Here is a 19,611-nt window from a genome sequence, read left to right as displayed (position 1 = left end):
CAACGTGATAGGTACGCTATATATTTGTTTTACACACTGTCCCAGTTCGCTATGAAGCCGCAAAACCCCGTCAGTTGCGGATATCAACATATAACAGCGGATATACAGCGCATTTAATAAGCATGTATTGAGTATATATTACGAGCGAATAGCGTATCTAATGCGAATGATTTCCGCAATCAAAATTTTGTGCAGTTCAAAAATCCTGGGAACGGAAAAACACGCCTTTGCGTATAATTACGGACGTGTGCGGATGTTGGACGACAGATACAAGTAGGTTTTACGAATATTGCGTATGCTCAGCGAATATCAGCAAATTTTGTGCGCAATGCATTCGCAAATCTTCCTAAACGCCAGTGGGACCGGGCCTTAACAGAGTAACTGCCTCTAGATAAGCTGATATTAAGTGATATGGAGACATGTGAAAGTCCTCCTAAGACATAAGATGTAGTTATTTAGTTACATTTTTTGTGTTTAATCTTTGTGTAAACCAGATGATTATGGAAGTCATTTAAGTCAGAATATATTGTTTAGTTTCATACAATCTTGAATAATTTACTCTTGTCTCAAGATTTTATATTGTTGAATGTCAAAATTTTAAAGACTTATATGAACAGGGAAAAAAAAGGAAAAATATTAGAAGTAGCAGGAAATCTTTAAGCTTTCATATACATGATGATATTATGCAACTTGCACAATTTTTAAAATGACTTGAATAAACATATTCGCTTAAAAATTTCAAGTTTTAGATACTATATGTGGATTTACATTGGTTTTGTTGCCATCATGTGAAACAGATTTGAACAAAAATACAGTGGTTAAGTTGGTATTTGGGGAGGGGGGTTAAGTTGGTATGGGGAGGAGGTTAAGTTGGTATGGGGGAGAGGGTAAAGTTGGTATGGGGGAGGGGGTTAAGTTTATATGGGGTTAGGATTGGAGAATGATTGATCGGTGAGAGGGTTAACATGAATAAACACTGTATACAGTGTTAGAGAAAAGACCTTGACTGCACAACTTATGTTTTTCAAAGCATATTATACCAATGAAGATTAAAAAGGACCATCCCCCGCATCTGGTATGGGAATTCACAAGAGAAAACTTTTTAACTAGCTCCACCTGGTGTCTGTCACAAGAGAAAGCAGAAACCTAGCAAGTTTTACGGCTTGTTTAGTAGTAATGAGCCCACAGGTTATTTCACTAATTACCTACGGCAGCTTCATGAGCTAAGCAATGGAAATTATTATCTTGAATTATATCCTTTGCCAACATTACTTAACCTCTAGTCCTTTATGTGTCATAGATATATACAGGTGTTGGCACATTGTACACCTCACATCTGGGGTGTATCTGCTTTAACATTCATCAACACCTCCCAACTCTTCTTTCTCATCGTTTAAATCACTTTAACAAAGTGCTTCCTAAAGAGTCTGTTATTGTTTTCACTCCATTAAACCAGTGTATCGGCATGTTTTACTTTTCAAGTATGTAATTGAGGCTTTTGTCATTTGAGAGTTATCTTCTCTTTGCTGTAGGTGATTAATGATACTGTCTGTAGTTTGTGTCAAAATATTTACATTAGGATACAATTTTTTTGTGCTACTTTTGTATGCAAATCAGAAACACACAGTTTGTAACAGGTGACAAGAACTGATAACAGAATCACGGCTGATTTATGTCATTTCTGCTGGGTATCTGTATGTCAGATGTAGGTGCAATTTAGCAATCATTTTAAAATGACCAAAAATTAGAAAATCACATCATTACACCTGTATTGTTTCTTATTTATAGTATACCTTTACTAATTCCTTAAATGCAGCTTCGGTTAATCAGACCTCAATGCAAACAATCGGTGTTGCTCAGGTAAGGCCGGATTTCAGAAATGTATTTTAGTTACATTTGACTAATCCGATTTCAAAATCAGTCCGGTATTCGGAATTGGGAGGGAGCGGTTTTGGGAAGTTTTATTTACTATTAATAAAGAGGAATTTATTCCGTACATGACATCCGTGTTCGGTTTCTAGAGGTGATCGGTTTTGAGAAGGTTGGGTTTCGGGAAGTTACACTGTAATAGAGTCGTAATTGATACTTTTCTGCAAGGGAGGTAAATCTGTAATATGCAAAGACAGAATAGGAAAAATGAAAATGGTGGAACAAAACTGTGTATGGACATTCATATACATAAAAAGTGCTATGTCATATAGGCTTGCTGCTTTTATAAGATACTGACGATGTATTCTAGGAGATGAGATGTCAACTTGAATTAGCTTTTATCATTGTCTTTTGCATATTATTCCTGAAATCTGTAGGCCTACCCAAGGCCTAGTACTCCTATGGAAGTGGCTGGCAAGTCTGATGTAAATGTTTTACATTCAGTCAAACATAAACTGAAGGCTTTTAGGATGGCCTGTGCCGATTGCCTATGTTTCTATAAATAGGTCCTAATGGTAAGCCTGCCTCTCTGACAAATGGTCTTTCTGTGAATGGAAGCTCACCCTTAGACAAGGAAATCAATAATACTAACTCGTTTACCCCTGGAATTTCATAATAAACTATTCCATTCTCAGGAATAGAAGAGTTCATATATGTCTCCAGGGGTGATAATGTGATGATATTTCAGAGAATTGTCAAATCTATACTATATAATATAGAGGACATATAATGATAGAACGAGGCCATTAATGATTTAGTTCTGCTCATTGACAAGATTTAACCATAAAACACAGATATCAGTCGAGTTAGGGGTTAAATCATGAAATGCATGAGCAGGATAAATTTTGGGCTTGAAAATTATTTATTTATTTTTTATTAGGATTTTTGCCACAAGATGAGCCAGTACATCTAATACTATGCATTTGTTTTGATATATGGGAGAACCGTGCTCCATGAACCCAGATTTATTGCGCTCTTACTTAAAGTGCCAGATTTTTTTCATGAATTAGAAGAATTATGAAAAAAATCTTAATTTAAACCATACAGAAAAAAAACTAAAAAGAATTCAAGATCAGGATGTTATCGATTTGAAAAACTTTTGATAAAAATTAAAATTACTTGAAGCTTATGCGAGTCCCACTTTCTAAATGAACCGAAATTAGGTGACATCCTAATGTCATTACCGAGCACATTATGTGACTTACGGTGACCTCTCACAAGAGCGTGTCATGAACTTTCAGACTTTTGTTTGATGGCATTATGATCGTAACTTCAATGGTGACCAGTTAAAAAGGCATATATTCATATGTGTCAAGTTTAAACAACTGTGGTAACAAAGTTACTAAGAAATTTTAATAAATATTCTTGATATAGATTAATTTTAGCAACATCTACAAATAGTAACAATATCAGGATCAAATTTAACTGAAACGTATTGTAGCTATAGCTTCATTATACCTGTATTGGGACAATAAGAGACCTCTCATGAGAGAGCACAAGATTACATTGTTGCAGCCATGCAGTATTATTTAGACAGATGCAGTCATTTTATTAGACCTAGCTGTAGTATTTGCATTTGAAAACAATCCATTCCAACAAAATGCTGGCCTTAAATTGTCACATATGTAAATGTATACTAAAATATTGTATAAAGGTGCCAAAACAGCATATTTCAAAATAAACAAAGAAAAATACAATGAATATGGAGATGATTGTTATTTTCAAATGAAATCAGTATTTGAATAAACATCTGTTTTTGTATCAAGTGGATTTTACTGTAGTTTGATTGATACAAAAACTAAAGAAAAAAGGAGAAAAAATATGCTTATATATATATATACATATATATACACGATGTATACCATTTAAAGGGACAATTCAGTGAGGCTAGTTCGGTTTCATAAAAACAAAGCAAAATATGACATAACAGTATTGTTCTACAATCCTTATGAAATATATAACAAGAAATATTGACAAATTTTTGGACATAGTTAAGCATTTTGATTGGTACTGTTATAATTCCAAATCATTGATCAATACTAAAGCAGGTACAACATGTACGCAGCAGTGTACCCATACCTGAGCCAAAGTTTCGCACGTTAAACAAATGCAATACATAACCACTGAGGAGTTGATGAAATAATTTTTAGACAAGAACATGCATCTAATAAGGTAAACACACTACTGTAAGAGCGATTTGAGTAGTTCTAGACAAAACTTTCTTTACTACACTGGCAGGGACCAGGGTTCGGCATACAGGACACCCGACCACTATGTGTAATGGCGGACAGTAATCGAGTTTGAACATTTCACATACATTTCACTACATTGGGCTTTTCTGGCATATTACAGTAAAACCAACTAAACTAATATCTAATAAAACTGGTTTGTTTCCGAAATATGTGCAAATTTTAATGTACTCTTAGACTGAATTGTCCCTTTAAAGTAAAAACCTTGCTCATGTAACATTGTCTCATTTGTGTGTAGTTGCATGTGTGAACCAATGTATATTCTAGTGAGACCTTCGATCTGTTCCAGCCGAATTATTCATGAGGATGTCCAGAGAGTGTCTATAATGCACATATGGTATGGATGTTAGTTATTAAAACTGACACCAAGTGGACTGTCCTTGACAGCTTGGTTTAGTCCCCATCTGATACAGGCAACAGGTCAACGTCAGCTTTGATTTAGTACACTGAGTCCATGGTTATTGTTTTTTAAATTGGAAAAAAACCATCAATGGTAAAGTGTCTGTCTATATTGTCAATTTAACCACAAAGTAAGGAAGAGGCGATTGAAACGTTATGTCTTTGTAGGCATGTTGCAATTTTCATGCCAACAAAATGCCTATGCATGGGAAAAAATATTTGCTATTGTTAAAAGATCAGTTTGGTGTGGCTTGTAGATAGTGTTAAGTGTGATCTCTCTGCTTTATTGGTTCAGTCAGTAGAGGTGCGAAAGTCGAACGTGAATGTCGGAGACCCAGATTTGGTTCCTGCTCGGGGCTGTATATTAAAATTAACAGTATTGTGTGTTTCCCTGTTCTTTAATGCATATAACGGATCTTATAGTGTTCATTTTGTACAGGTTTTTACGAACTGGATCTTAGAAATTATAATTTTTACAAACAATTGCAATGGCAGAGAAATTTCAACCTAAAATTTAGGGAAAAGATATAATGTCAAAACAAGCTATGACAAATTTGTTGGGGCTAGTTTATCATGTTAAGGGCTCGACTCCTGATATAATGTCAGCACAATACCAAGTGTTTATAAGTTACAGTTATAACAAGACATGATATCACTGACAGTTGTGAAATGTTAATTCATTACTGCCTATGACAACCAATGTTGCTGTCTTCTACTGCAAAATTTGTATGAAGTTAGTTGAAATCAATGAGCAACTAACTTTGGTGTGTCCTTATCAGAGGAGGCGCTCTTATAATGGAAATACGGTAATTACCCCAGTGAGGAAAAAAAGGTATAGGTATCTGTCTATAACTACAAAGTTTTAGGTCATCTCTTGTTGAATTAAGGAGATATTTAAAGGGACAATTCAGTATAAAAAACATTAAAATTTGTACATATTTCGGAGAAAAACAGTTCTAATGGAAATTAGATCAGTCGGTTTTACTGTGATATGTCTGAAAAGCCCATGGTTGTGACATGTGTGTAGATGTTCAAACTCGCTTGCTGTCCGCCATTACACATTGTGGTCGAACTTCTTGTATGTCGAACCCTGTCCCTTGCTCGTAGAGTAATGCAACTTTTGTCTAGAACTGCTCAAATCGCTCTGACAGTAGTGTGTTTACCTTATTAGGCGAATTGTCTTGCCTAAAAATCATTTGATCACCTTCTCAGTGGTTATGTAGTTTATTTGTTTAACGTGCGTGACTTTGGGTCAGGTATGGGTACAGCGTCCATATTGTACCTGCTTAATCGTATTGATAAACGATTTGATATTTCAACGATATTAATTAAAATACTTAACAATGATGTGGAATTTGTCAATATTTTATGTTATATGTTTCATGAGAAATGTAGAACAATACATTTATGCCATATTTTGCTTCTTGGTTATGTAAAAGAATTAGCCTGAGTGAATTGTCCCTTTAAAATAGTAGCTGCATTAGTAGTATATGTAAGAATAAAATACAGGCCCATGGTACCTTTTGTACTCTAGCTAATTGGCCTAGAGAATTGGCTGGATTATTGAACCTTATCATTTATTTATACAGCTGGTTGATTGGTGTATTACAGTAACGAGGTTTTATTACGCGGGCTAATTAATCTGATTACTGTTATGTAATTATTGTAACTGTATATACTGTGGTCATCAGTTAGCTGGCATATTACTTTGTGGTGCCTGAATGTCATAGCTCCATATAAGTAAGTTGTATTGATCATCAAATACAGGATTAGTACCATATTTAACCTGATGAGTGCATGGACATAAAATATAGGATTAATACCGTATTTAACCTGACGAGTACCGTATTGATCATCAGATAGAGGGTTAGTACTGTATTTAACCTGACGAGTACGGTATTGATTATCAGTTAGAGGGTTAGTATAATACCATATTTAACTTTAACCTTGACCTTTTGGTTCCACCTGAGTACATGGAGGACCTCTTGAGGACCTCTTGGTTCTACCTGAGTTCATTGAGGACCTCTTGGTTCCACCTGAGTACATTGAGGACCTCTTGGTTCTACCTGAATACATTGAGGACCTCCTGGTTCTACCTGAGTACATTGAGGACCTCTTGGTTCTACCTGAGTACATTGAGGACCTCTTGGTTCTACCTGAGTACATTGAGGACCTCTTGGATCTATCTGAGTACATTGAGGACCTCTTTGTGTCACCTGAATACATTGAGGACCTCTTGGTTCTACCTGAGTACATTGAGGACCTCTTGGTGCCACCAAAATACATGTAGGACCTCTTAATTTGTTCCAACTGAGTACATTTAGTACCTTTTTGTGCCTCCTGATTGACTTTAGGACCTCTTTGAGTCATTTGAGTACATTAAAGGCCTCTTGGTGCCAGCTGAGTACATTGAGGACGTCTTGGTACTACCTGAGTACATGTAGGACCTTTAGGTGTCACCTGAATACATTTAGTACCTCTTGGTGCCTCCCTCTTACATTTAGGACCTCTTGGTGTCATATGAGTACATTAAGGACATCTTGGTGTCACCTGAGTACATGGAGGACCTCTTGGTGTCACCTGAGTTATTCCGTATTTGCATATTACACAGTTACCTGCCCTTGGGGGTAGGTATTGATTGTGACGTCATATGTTTGCGAGCGTAACATCATACGTTTCGGAGAAAACAACGTGAATTGTGCTCACAAAATAATGACGTAACAATCAATACCTACCTGCAAGGGAGCTAACTCTGTAATATGCAAAGACGGAATAGGACCTCTTGGTGGCAACCGAGTATATTTAGGATATTTTGGTGTCACCTGAGTACATTAAGGACCTAGTACCAACTAAATACATGAAGAACTTCTGGTACTCAACGTATATATGTCACTGACTAAGAATTAATATCAAACAAATTCAGGACAAGGGATTCATGGTGATTAAGTTAGGAAGTTCCATGTTTAACATTAATCATGACAGTGCAATTTAGTTAATGTCACGCAATCCTTTGATGATATGCTGCATATCAAATCTGATTGACCCGTTGGGAAGTCCATATTGGCCTACACTGACTGGAATTAAGTCTGCTGGGTGCATGTAAAGCCCCATGGGCCTCTTGTGTAATTATTTAGGGAATGTGCTGAATATTGAAGTGAACTCTCTATTGTGAGAAGTTCAAATGTCAGGACTAATTCCTATAATATATTGATTACACATTTAGAAAAGTTCTATTTATATAGATCAGGTGTCAGAGCATATGGTGTTGGAGTACTTGTTCAAGGCTGAATTGTTTCCCTCATCTAAATTAGAATTATATATGTAACAGGGTGCAGGGTTTACAATAAATTTAATACCTGCCTCTGCCAGGGATCGAACTCGGGACCTCTGGATTACTAGTCTGACGCTCAACCGATCGAGCTAAAGAGAAGTTCTCTGTAGCCGAGCGATATATTGCGGCTAGTATTGACCAGGGTTACATACTCCCCCTCCAGGAATCAACTAGTCCTCGAGTTTCCAGGGGTCACAACGATTCCTTCGCAGGTATCGTGAAGTATCATTCCCGAGTCCCTACATGGGCGCCAATGTAACAGGGTGCAGGGTTTACAATAAATTTAATACCTGCCTCTGCCAGGGATCGAACTCGGGACCTCTGGATTACTAGTCTGACGCTCAACCGTTACCGATCAAGCTAAGGAGAAGTTCTCTCTAGCCGAGCGATATATTGCGGCTAGTATTGACCAGGGTTACATATTCAAGGATAGCCATGCATATCAAAATCTACCCAAAATTTTCCTTTTGTTCAGACATGTGTAAAAAAGAACAACAACCACGATTTAACACATTTAATCTGTTTACAGAATTTGCTTGATAAAACACAATATTAATGCTGTATTGTTAGTAAGACCAAATGTACTGTTGTGTTTTTGTGGGTTCTATATCTCATAATCAAAAGAAACACATCACTGCAAGTCACAACAACAACTAGTTACACATGCACAGTAGAACAATAGAAACCAAACGGTTACAATAATGTACAAACTTCACCAACCCGCACATTTTACAATTGCACTGAATCATTGTGGATGATATCAATTATTTCATAGATGCTCCATTGAAGTCATTAGTAGTTATTTGTATTTTGTTGGCTTTTGAAAGTGGCAACCATTTTGTATCATGCAATTATTTTCATTGCAGGTCTGGTAAAGCTCGGAGTTCACTGTATTTCTGGGAAACGAGTGGCTATCAAAATAGTCAACCGGGAGAAGTTAAGTGAATCAGTACTTATGAAAGTAAGTATTTAGATTTATTAAGATCTTAAATCAGAGGTTATCTAATTAAGTGTAAGTGACTGGATTGGATCAAATATTAGTGACCATTACCTCTGTCTGTAGAGTATATCCGGCTAGTGTTTAGAGGTCACAGGTTCAAACTCCAGTTTGAATTAGTCGCTATACATTTTCTCCTCTCTTGTAACAAACTTTGTGCCACCAAAGTATTAGTCTTTGAGAGTTTAGACTTTCCCAGGGAGTGTATATGTAGCAGGACTGGACTGGGTTGGACATCAACAACCAGTAAGCTAAATCAATAAAGTACCCAGATAGTGTTTGGAGGTCCTGGGTTCAAGCCCCATTCTGGCGGCTATATTTTTTCATTTTCTGTTACACAACAAATTAAATATAAGGGATCAATAATATACAAAGGTAACCTTGCCTTATCAGTCAAACAGAAGAGACACTTTTTCAGAGATGTATGCAGAAACCAAACTGTGGATCTGTAACACCTCCAGTTTTGGCTCAATATGATTATTTGGGAATCCTGTGACACATATTGCTATCCATTGCTATCATTGATATTGTTCTAAGATCCCAAACTCAAATTGGGCCATACATAATTCTGTTCCTTTTGCATTTGGTGTGTATGACAAAACCTTGCTTCAAGTGTGGTGAATGCTAGACAAGGAGATACCCAAACCTGAGTTATAGTAACTTATACATCTCCAGTAGGCAAAGACTGAACGATGACAGGAATGAATGTAAAGCTTCTGGACTACATCAGAGGTGACCAGGCTCCAAGATCATGAAGCAGTCTTAAGTTTAGATTATATTTTATAGCCAATCGCAAATGACTTTACAAAAAGTTATGTCATCTTTGATTGGCGGAGTAAAAGCTTAAGAGTGTATCATGATCCTGAGACCTTGTAGCTCAGTAGAGCTGTGATGACTAAATGGAAGAGATGGAACCCTGGTATATAGTAAAGCTGGTTTTTACTCTTTATACAGAAATATTATGTGTGACACTTGTTGTATACTATAATTAGTATTAACTACCAGATTACTGTAAATGAATGATTGAATTGTAAAATGCTTATGTCTTTTCAGGTAGAAAGAGAAATTGCAATAATGAAGCTTATTGAACACCCCCATGTATTGGGACTGTATAATGTATATGAAAACAAGAAATATTTGTAAGTATATAATATATAATATGGTGATTTTGGTAGCTGCTACCAAGTATTTAGCTAACAAATCTATAATTTTAATTGCCTTCAAAAATTGAAATGGAAAATTTATATTGATAATAGCCTTAGACATTTCAGACTGTAGGTTTGCAAGGTTTGGAGATAAGAAAATGACATGGATGAAGTATGATTTACCTTCGATTATCACACTTTTCGATGATTGCGATGTCACAAAAACCATGTCAAAATATGATGTCACAATCACCAGAATGTGGGACTAATCAACTGTAAATTATACTTCATGTGGTGTTTTGGTTTTGTGCAACAGGAAAATTGATTGATTTCATTATTTAGCCAAACCCCTGTGGGACATGTACACTTTCAATAGTTCAGAATAAACAGTTGTGATCCATTAGCCATGTACTATATATGTGGTTTAATTTACATCTAAAGAGAGCATAATAGTGTGTTACAAAACAATGTAATTATAGTAATCATGGTCTGGCATATAGCTTAAATAAAGTCATCACTTAGAAATGCATACTTAAATTACTTCAGCAACACTAAAATCTTCATTGCTCATAATTGAAGTATTTCGGTATCTTTTACTTTCATTTTGCAGATATTTAATATTAGAGCATGTATCTGGTGGAGAACTGTTTGACTACCTCGTGAAGAAGGGCCGACTCACACCCAAAGAGGCTCGGCGATTCTTCAGACAAATTATATCAGCCCTAGACTTCTGCCATAGTCATAATATTTGGTAATCATGATTACGTAGATTTTCTTGATTTGTTGAATAAATTGTGAAAATTAAGTTGAACATTTCTCAATGGATATTTCCTGCTGGTATCTGTTACATTATATTGGATTTTTACACAATTTAGCCTTTGTTTATAAATTGGAAGTTGGCAACTGTCTATGAAACCGCACATGACTTTGTATTTTGTATTGTGTTTGCTCTGACATTGAATAGAAACATGTGCGTTTGTGAACACGAGGCGTGGCTATATTACAACTGGCCATCAGTCAATTATACTGGATGTTAAGTGTATACAAATCTCATACCTACCAAACCAAGAGGATATTTTGTCTATGAAATGAAATTAAGCTTAAAATGATATCATTTTGTGGACACAGATATGATACCTCTGTATGTTGTACTTCATTAAAACAATAAAGATAAGAGTAATTTTCCTTTTTTTTGAGAAATGATGTTACAAATGATTTTTTTCTTCTATGCAGTCACAGAGACCTAAAACCAGAAAATCTGCTGCTAGACGATAAAAACAATATACGGGTAGCAGACTTTGGTATGGCCTCACTTCAGGTGGAAGGATCCATGCTGGAAACTAGCTGTGGGTAGGTATTATAGGTCAAGGTCAAACCATGGTGAAGGTCAAAACACTGTCAAGGTCAAAATAGTATCAGGATTGAATTTAAACACTGTTAAGGTCAAAGCACTTTCAAGGTAAAAAATGTAGTGTCAAAGTTAAGATAGTTGCAATGTTCAAACACTATCAATGTCAAAATACTGTCAAGGTCAAAAAAGTTTTTAATGTAACCAATGCGAAGGTCAGAATGGTATGAAAGGAAGGTCAAAATACTTTCAAGGGTTCAAAACAAATTCAAGGTCAAAACCTTGTCATAGTAAAGATAGTTGTAATGCTGAAATACTGTCAAGGTCAAAACACTGTCAAATGAAAATAGAGTTAAGTTTCACAAAAATGTTTTAAGGGTTTATATATATATATATATAACTGGGCCAATGTCCAAACAGATGTAAGGTGTAAAACTATGTCAAGGTCTCGTCAGAATTATAGCATTGCTAACAAGGTTATGTTAATATCAGAATGATTCCTTTCATGATGAATATGGACAGATACAGACGTGTCATTTTGGTTAGTTGGTTAGTGTAATAGACAAATACCAGATGTCCTCATTTAAGTTAGAGCTAAGGTGGTCCAGATGAGGACTTCCCTGTGAAGTACACCCCTTCACTTTGTGTAAGAGAGTTGTCTTTTCTTTAGCAAACACAGAATTTCCCTTAGAATAAACCCTTTGTGTAAAAGAGTTGTCTTTTCTTTAGCAAGCGCAGAATTTCCCTGTGAAGTACACCAGTGTGTAAGAGAGTTGCCTTTTTTTTAGAAAATGCAAAATTTCCCTGTGAAGTACACCTCTTGTGTAAGAGAGTTGTCTTTTCTTTAGAAAACGCAGAATTTCCCTGTGAAGTACACCCCTTGTGTAAGAGAGTTGTCTTTTCTTTAGCAAACACAGAATTTCCCTGTGAAGTACACCTCTTGTGTAAGAGAGTTTCTTTTCTTTAGCAAACACAGAATTTCCCTGTGAAGTACACCTCTTGTGTAAGAGAGTTGTCTTTTCTTTAGCAAACACAGAATTTCCCTGTGAAGTACACCATTGTGTAAGAGAGTTGTCTTTTCTTTAGCAAACACAGAATTTCCCTGTGAAGTACATCTCTTGTGTAAGAGAGTTGTCTTTTCTTTAGCAAAAACAGAATTTCCCTGTGAAGTACACCTCTTGTGTAAGAGAATTTCTTTTCTTTAGCAAACACAGAATTTCCCTGTGAAGTACACTATTGTGTAAGAGAGTTGTCTTTTATTTAGCAAACACAGAATTTCCCTGTGAAGTACACCCCTTGTGTAAGAAAGTTGTCTTTTCTTAAGCAAACCAAAATTTCCCTGTGAAGTACACCATGTGTAAGAGAGTTGTCTTTTTTTAGCAAACACAAAATTTCCCTGTGAAGTACACCATTGTGTAAGAGAGTTGTCTTTTTCTTTAGCAACACAGGAATTCCCTGTGAAGTTCTGTACCTGTTAGGCTAGTGCTCTAGTTGTGCCTTTTTCTAATGGGAACCTTTCATTTTCGATACTTTTTCTGTTACCATGGAAACTTATTCAAAAATACCATATTATTAAAGTTTCCTTTCTATTCCGGGCTATAACTCGAAAATTCGTTCAACTTGGCTACACGAAACTTTCTGTAAGATGTTAGGCTAGTGCTCTAGTTGTGCCTTTTTCTAATGGGAACCTTTCATTTTCAATACTTTTTCTGTTACCTGGAAACTTATTAAAAAATACCATATTAAGTGAGTTTCTTTTCCTTTCTATTTCCCTGGGCTATATATAACTCATTGTGTAAGAGAGTTGTCTTTTCTTGGCTAGCAAATGCAGAATTTCCCTGTGAAGTTACACCATTGTGTAAGAGAGTTGTCTTTTGCTTTATGGGAAACCAGAATTTCCCTGTTAAGTACACCATTGTGTAAGTGAGTTGTCTTTTCTTTAGAAATTACAGAATTTAGTTTCCTTGAAGTACACCTTGTGAAAGAGAGTTGTCTTTTCTTTACAAAAACTAGAATTTCCCTGTAACATCTCTTGTTAAAGTTGTCTTTTCTTTAGCAAACGAATTTCCCTTGTGAAGTACTCCCTTGTTAAGAGAGTTGTCTTTTCTTAGCAAACACAGAATTTCCCTGTGAAGTACACCATTGTGTAAGAGAGTTGTCTTTTCTTTAGCAAACACAGAATTTCCCTGTGAAGTACACCATTGTGTAAGAGAGTTGTCTTTTCTTTTAGCAAACACAGAATTTCCCTGTGAAGTACATCTCTTGTGTTTAAGAGAATTTCCCTGTTGTACATTTTGTGTAAGAGAGTTGTCTTTTCTTTAGCAAACAACAGAATTTCCCTGTGAAGTACACCCTTGTGAAAGAGAGTTGTCTTTTCTTTAGCAAACACAGAATTTCCCTGTGAAGTACATCTCTTGTGTAAGTAGAGTTGTCTTTTCTTTAGCAAAACATTTCCCTGTGAAGTAAGTGGAAGAGAGTTGTCTTTTCTTTAGCAAACACAGAATTTCCCTGTGAAGTACACCATTGTGTAAGTAGAGTTGTCTTTTCTTTAGCAAACTTTCCCTGTGAAGTACACCTGTTGTGTAAGAGAATTTCTTTTCTTTAGCAAACACAGAATTTCCCTGTGAAGTACACTATGGTGTAAGAGAGTTGTCTTTTATTTAGCAAACACAGAATTTCCCTGTGAAGTACACCCCTTGTGTAAGAAAGTTGTCTTTTCTTAAGCAAACACAAAATTTCCCTGTGAAGTACACCATTGTGTAAGAGAGTTGTCTTTTTTTAGCAAACACAGAATTTCCCTGTGAAGTACACCATTGTGTAAGAGAGTTGTCTTTTCTTTAGCAAACACAGAGTTTCCCTGTGAAGTACACTATTGTGTAAGAGAGTTGTCTTTTATTTAGCAAACACAGAATTTCCCTCTGAAGTACACCCCTTGTGTAAGAAAGTTGTCTTTTCTTAAGCAAACACAAAATTTCCCTGTCAAGTACACCATTGTGTAAGAGAGTTGTCTTTTTTTTAGCAAACACAGAATTTCCCTGTGAAGTACACCATTGTGTAAGTGAGTTGTCTTTTCTTTAGCAAATTCAGAATTTCCCTGTGAAGTATATCCTTGTGTAAGAGAGTTGTCTTTTCTTTAGCAAATGCAGAATTTCCCTGTTAAGTACACCATTGTGTAAGGGAGTTGTCTTTTCTTTAAAAAACGCAGAATTTCCCTGTGAAGTATATCCTTGTGTAAGAGAGTTGTCTTTTCTTTAGAAAAGGCAGAATTCCCCTGTTAAGTACACCATTGTGTAAGTGAGTTGTCTTTTCTTTAGCAAATGCAGAATTTCCTTGTGAAGTATACCCCTTGTGTAAGAGAGTTGTCTTTCCTGTAGCAAATGCAGAATTTCCTTGTGAAGTACACCCATTGTGTAAGAGAGTTGTCTTTTCTTTAGCAAACACAGAATTTCCCTGTGAAGTACACCATTGTGTAAGTGAGTTGTCTTTTCTTTAGAAAATGCAGAATTTCCCTGTGAAGTACATCCCTTGTGAAAGAGAGTTGTCTTTTCTTTAGCAAAAACAGAATTTCCCTGTGAAGTACATCTCTTGTGTAAGAGAGTTGTCTTTTCTTTAGCAAACACAGAATTTCCCTGTGAAGTACACCATTGTGTAAGAGAGTTGTCTTTTTTTAGCAAACACAGAATTTCCCTGTGAAGTACACTGTGTAAGTATTCTTTTTTTAGCAACATTTCCGTGAAGTAAGTTAGAGAGTTGTCTTTTCTTTAGCAAACACAGAATTTCCCTGTGAAGTAATCCTTGTGTAAGAGAGTTGTCTTTTCTTTAGCAAACACAGAATTTCCCTGTGAAGTACACCATTGTGTAAGAGAGTTGTCTTTTCTTTAGCAAACGCAGAATTTCCCTGTGAAGTACACCATTGTGTAAGAGAGTTGTCTTTTCTTTAGAAAACACAGAATTTCCCTGTGAAGTACACCATTGTGTAAGAGAGTTGTCTTTTCTTTAGCAAACACAGAATTTCCCTGTGAAGTACACCCTTGTGTAAGAGAGTTGTCTTTTCTTTAGCAAACACAGAATTTCCCTGTGAAGTACACCCTTGTGTAAGAGAGTTGTCTTTTCTTTAGCAAACACAGAATTTCCCTGTGAAGTACACCATTGTGTAAGAGAGTTGTCTTTTCTTTAGCAAACACAGAATTTCCCTGTGAAGTACACCCTTGTGTAAGAGAGTTGTCTTTTCTTTAGCAAACACAGAATTTCCCTGTGAAGTACACTATTGTGTAAGAGAGTTGTCTTTTCTTTAGCAAACACAGAATTTCCCTGTGAAGTACATCCTCTTGTGTAAGAGAGTTGTCTTTTCTTTAGCAAACACAGAATTTCCCTGTGAAGTACACCATTGTGTAAGAGAGTTGTCTTTTCTTTAGCAAACACAGAATTTCCCTGTGAAGTACACCTTGTGTAAGAGAGTTGTCTTTTCTTTAGCAAACACAGAATTTCCCTGTGAAGTACACCTTGTGTAAGAGAGTTGTCTTTTTTTAGCAAACACAGAATTTCCCTGTGAAGTACACCATTGTGTAAGAGAGTTGTCTTTTCTTTAGCAAACAGAATTTCCCTGTGAAGTACACCCTTGTGTAAGAGAGTTGTCTTTTCTTTAGCAAACACAGAATTTCCCTGTGAAGTACACCATTGTGTAAGAGAGTTGTTCTTTTCTTTAGCAAACACAGAATTTCCCTGTGAAGTACACCTCTTGTGTAAGAGAATTTCTTTTCTTTAGCAAACACAGAATTTCCCTGTGAAGTACACTATGGTGTAAGAGAGTTGTCTTTTATTTAGCAAACACAGAATTTCCCTGTGAAGTACACCCCTTGTGTAAGAAAGTTGTCTTTTCTTAAGCAAACACAAAATTTCCCTGTGAAGTACACCATTGTGTAAGAGAGTTGTCTTTTTTTTAGCAAACACAGAATTTCCCTGTGAAGTACACCATTGTGTAAGAGAGTTGTCTTTTCTTTAGCAAACACAGAATTTCCCTGTGAAGTACACTCCTTGTGTAAGAGAGTTGTCTTTTCTTTAGCAAACACAGAATTTCCCTGTGAAGTACACCTTGTGTAAGAAGAGTTGTCTTTTCTTTAAGCAAACACAGAAATTTCCCTGTGAAGTACATCCTTGTGTAAGAGAGTTGTCTTTTCTTTAGCAAACACAGAATTTCCCTGTGAAGTACACCATTGTGTAAGTGAGTTGTCTTTTCTTTAGCAAATGCAGAATTTCCCTGTGAAGTATACCTTGTGTAAGAGAGTTGTCTTTTCTTTTAGCAAACAGAATTTCCCTGTGAAGTACACCTCTTGTGTAAGAGAGTTGTCTTTTCTTTAGCAAACGCAGAATTTCCCTGTGAAGTACATCCCTTGTGTAAGAGAGTTGTCTTTTCTTTAGCAAACACAGAATTTCCCTGTGAAGTACACCATTGTGTAAGAGAGTTGTCTTTTCTTTAGCAAACACAGAATTTCCCTGTGAAGTACACCCCTTGTGTAAGAGAGTTGTCTTTTCTTTAGCAAACACAGAATTTCCCTGTGAAGTACACCATTGTGTAAGAGAGTTGTCTTTTCTTTAGCAAACGCAGAATTTCCCTGTGAAGTACATCCCTTGTGTAAGAGAGTTGTCTTTTCTTTAGCAAACACAGAATTTCCCTGTGAAGTACACCATTGTGTAAGAGAGTTGTCTTTTCTTTAGCAAACACAGAATTTCCCTGTGAAGTACACCCCTTGTGTAAGAGAGTTGTCTTTTCTTTAGCAAACACAGAATTTCCCTGTGAAGTACACCCCTTGTGAAGAAGTGTCTTTCTTAGCAAACACAAATTTCCCTGTGAAGTACACCCCTTGTGTAAGAGAGTTGTCTTTTCTTTAGCAAACACAGAATTTCCCTGTGAAGTACACCATTGTGTAAGAGAGTTGTCTTTTCTTTAGCAAACACAGAATTTCCCTGTGAAGTACACCATTGTGTAAGAGAGTTGTCTTTTCTTTAGCAAACACAGAATTTCCCTGTGAAGTACACCATTGTGTAAGAAGTTGTCTTTTCTTTAGAAACACAGAATTTCCCTGTGAAGTACACCATTGTGTAAGAGAGTTGTCTTTTCTTTAGCAAAACAGAATTTCCCTGTGAAGTACACCATTGTGTAAGTAGTTGTCTTTCTTTAGCAACCAATTTCCCTGTAAGTAGTGTAAGAGAGTTGTCTTTTCTTTAGCAAATGCAGAATTTCCCTGTGAAGTACACCCTTGTGTAAGAGAGTTGTCTTTTCTGTAGCAAATGCAGAATTTCCTTGTGAAGTACACCCATTGTGTAAGAGAGTTGTCTTTTCTTTAGCAAACACAGAATTTCCCTGTGAAGTACACCATTGTGTAAGTGAGTTGTCTTTTCTTTAGAAAATGCAGAATTTCCCTGTGAAGTACATCCCTTGTGAAAGAGAGTTGTCTTTTCTTTAGCAAAAACAGAATTTCCCTGTGAAGTACATCTCTTGTGTAAGAGAGTTGTCTTTTCTTTAGCAAACGCAGAATTTCCCTGTGAAGTACATCCCTTGTGGAAGAGAGTTGTCTTTTCTTTAGCAAACACAGAATTTCCCTGTGAAGTACATCTCTTGAAGTACAGTTGTCCATTGTGGAATTTCCCTGTGAGTACACCTTGTTGAGAGTTGTCTTTTTTTACTTTAGCAAGTACACTTGCAGAGAGTTGTCTTTTTAGCAACGATTTCCCTGTGAAGTACACCATGGTGTAAGTGAGTTGTCTTTTCTTTAGCAAACACAGAATTTCCCTGTGAAGTACACCATTGTGTAAGAGAGTTGTCTTTTCTTTAGCAAAAACAGAATTTCCCTGTGAAGTACACTATTGTGTAAGAGTGTTGTCTTTTCTTTAGCAAACACAGAATTTCCCTGTGAAGACACCATTGTGTAAGAGAGTTGTCTTTTTTTTAGCAAACACAGAATTTCCCTGTGAAGTACACCATCGTGTAAGTGAGTTGTCTTTTCTTTAGCAAACACAGAATTTCCCTGTGAAGTTCACCATTGTGGAAGAGAGTTGTCTTTTCTTTAGCAAACGCAGAGTTTCCCTGTGAAGTTTGGGAGAATATGATTGTCCTAGCCTTAAAGAATCAGCATGGGATCTAAAACATGTAGATTTTAACTTGGACCTGATCAATAAATTGGTTGTAGAACGCTAGTACAGGAGGCCTCCAAGTAAATCAATACAATGACTTCGTAATCCAACATCGTAAAAAAGGATTGTGATGAGAAGAAAAACGATGAATAGTGATAGCAATATCATTGTAGTTAAATTTCTGACAATGTTGTACAAAATCAAAATAATGTAGAGAGATAAATAGTGAGAGGGGATCAACATTTTGTTATCAGGGATAGCATTTGTCATATTTTACAAACAAATTCAGCTGCAATCCATTCCCTGATATTGTACACATGACTTCTAAATTATATACTAGATGAGTTTCACTGGAATACCAATTCTTGTAAAACAGATGGCCTTAATTCATAAGATTTAAGGGTAGAGCGTCAGTCACCAATAGGTTTTTGTTGGAATTATTTTCAACATTGAGTTGTAAACTATAGAATAGTATTAGGGATAGTAAAATTTGCTTCTAAAACCCTATTAATATCATTCAGGTCCAATAGAGTCCCGTGGGGATAGTGTTTATTGGAAAGTTGTACAAAGGATTTGAAATTAACCCAGAGGTGATTTTTTCTGTAGCAGCTGGTGGCTAGCTGCAATATTGTAGTTCAAAAGTCTTTTAGACAGAAAATGGTGACGACTTTAGAGCTACAATTGGTGCCTATTACTGCTTGTGGAGCGAAGTAATGATTATGCAAACCATTACTCAAGCGTTTGTGTGCATTTATCATACTTGTTTTATATCGCTTACCTACTAGACAATAAAACTAAACCATATGAAATATCAAATTCCCAACGAGACATTATTTTATATGTGTATATATATATATGAAGGTCTTTTTGAAGTAAAATTATACAACTTAACACGTTTACAAATTGTGAACTTGGCATCTTGTGAGCTGTATGATAGATATTATGAATAGTTGTTATGTTTGATTTGGACAAAAATAACATATAAATGAACATATATGCATAAAATAGTTGGAAACCTATAAAAAAAAGTATAGAAAATTATGCCAAGTGATTTTCTGAGGCAGTGCTCCTCTAGGACACAT

The 19,611-nt window shown here is 36.0% G+C and overlaps 1 protein-coding gene across 9 annotated transcripts in view; it reads left to right on the top strand.

The window, feature by feature from the left end:
• Positions 1-19,611, top strand: part of LOC138329944 (serine/threonine-protein kinase BRSK2-like) — a 94,987-nt gene that overhangs the window by 37,118 nt on the left and 38,258 nt on the right. For all 9 annotated transcript variants that reach the window (XM_069277236.1, XM_069277234.1, XM_069277233.1 and 6 more), the window contains exons 2-5: positions 8,775-8,869; positions 9,959-10,044; positions 10,661-10,801; positions 11,284-11,400. In XM_069277236.1, coding sequence (XP_069133337.1) covers positions 8,775-8,869; positions 9,959-10,044; positions 10,661-10,801; positions 11,284-11,400 — 439 coding nt within the window. The remainder of the gene's footprint in view (positions 1-8,774; positions 8,870-9,958; positions 10,045-10,660; positions 10,802-11,283; positions 11,401-19,611) is intronic.

This window comes from Argopecten irradians, chromosome 8 (genome assembly GCF_041381155.1).
Source record: "Argopecten irradians isolate NY chromosome 8, Ai_NY, whole genome shotgun sequence".
NCBI classification, from domain to species: Eukaryota; Metazoa; Mollusca; class Bivalvia; order Pectinida; family Pectinidae; genus Argopecten; species Argopecten irradians.
This window is presented reverse-complemented; position numbering and strand designations above follow the sequence as displayed.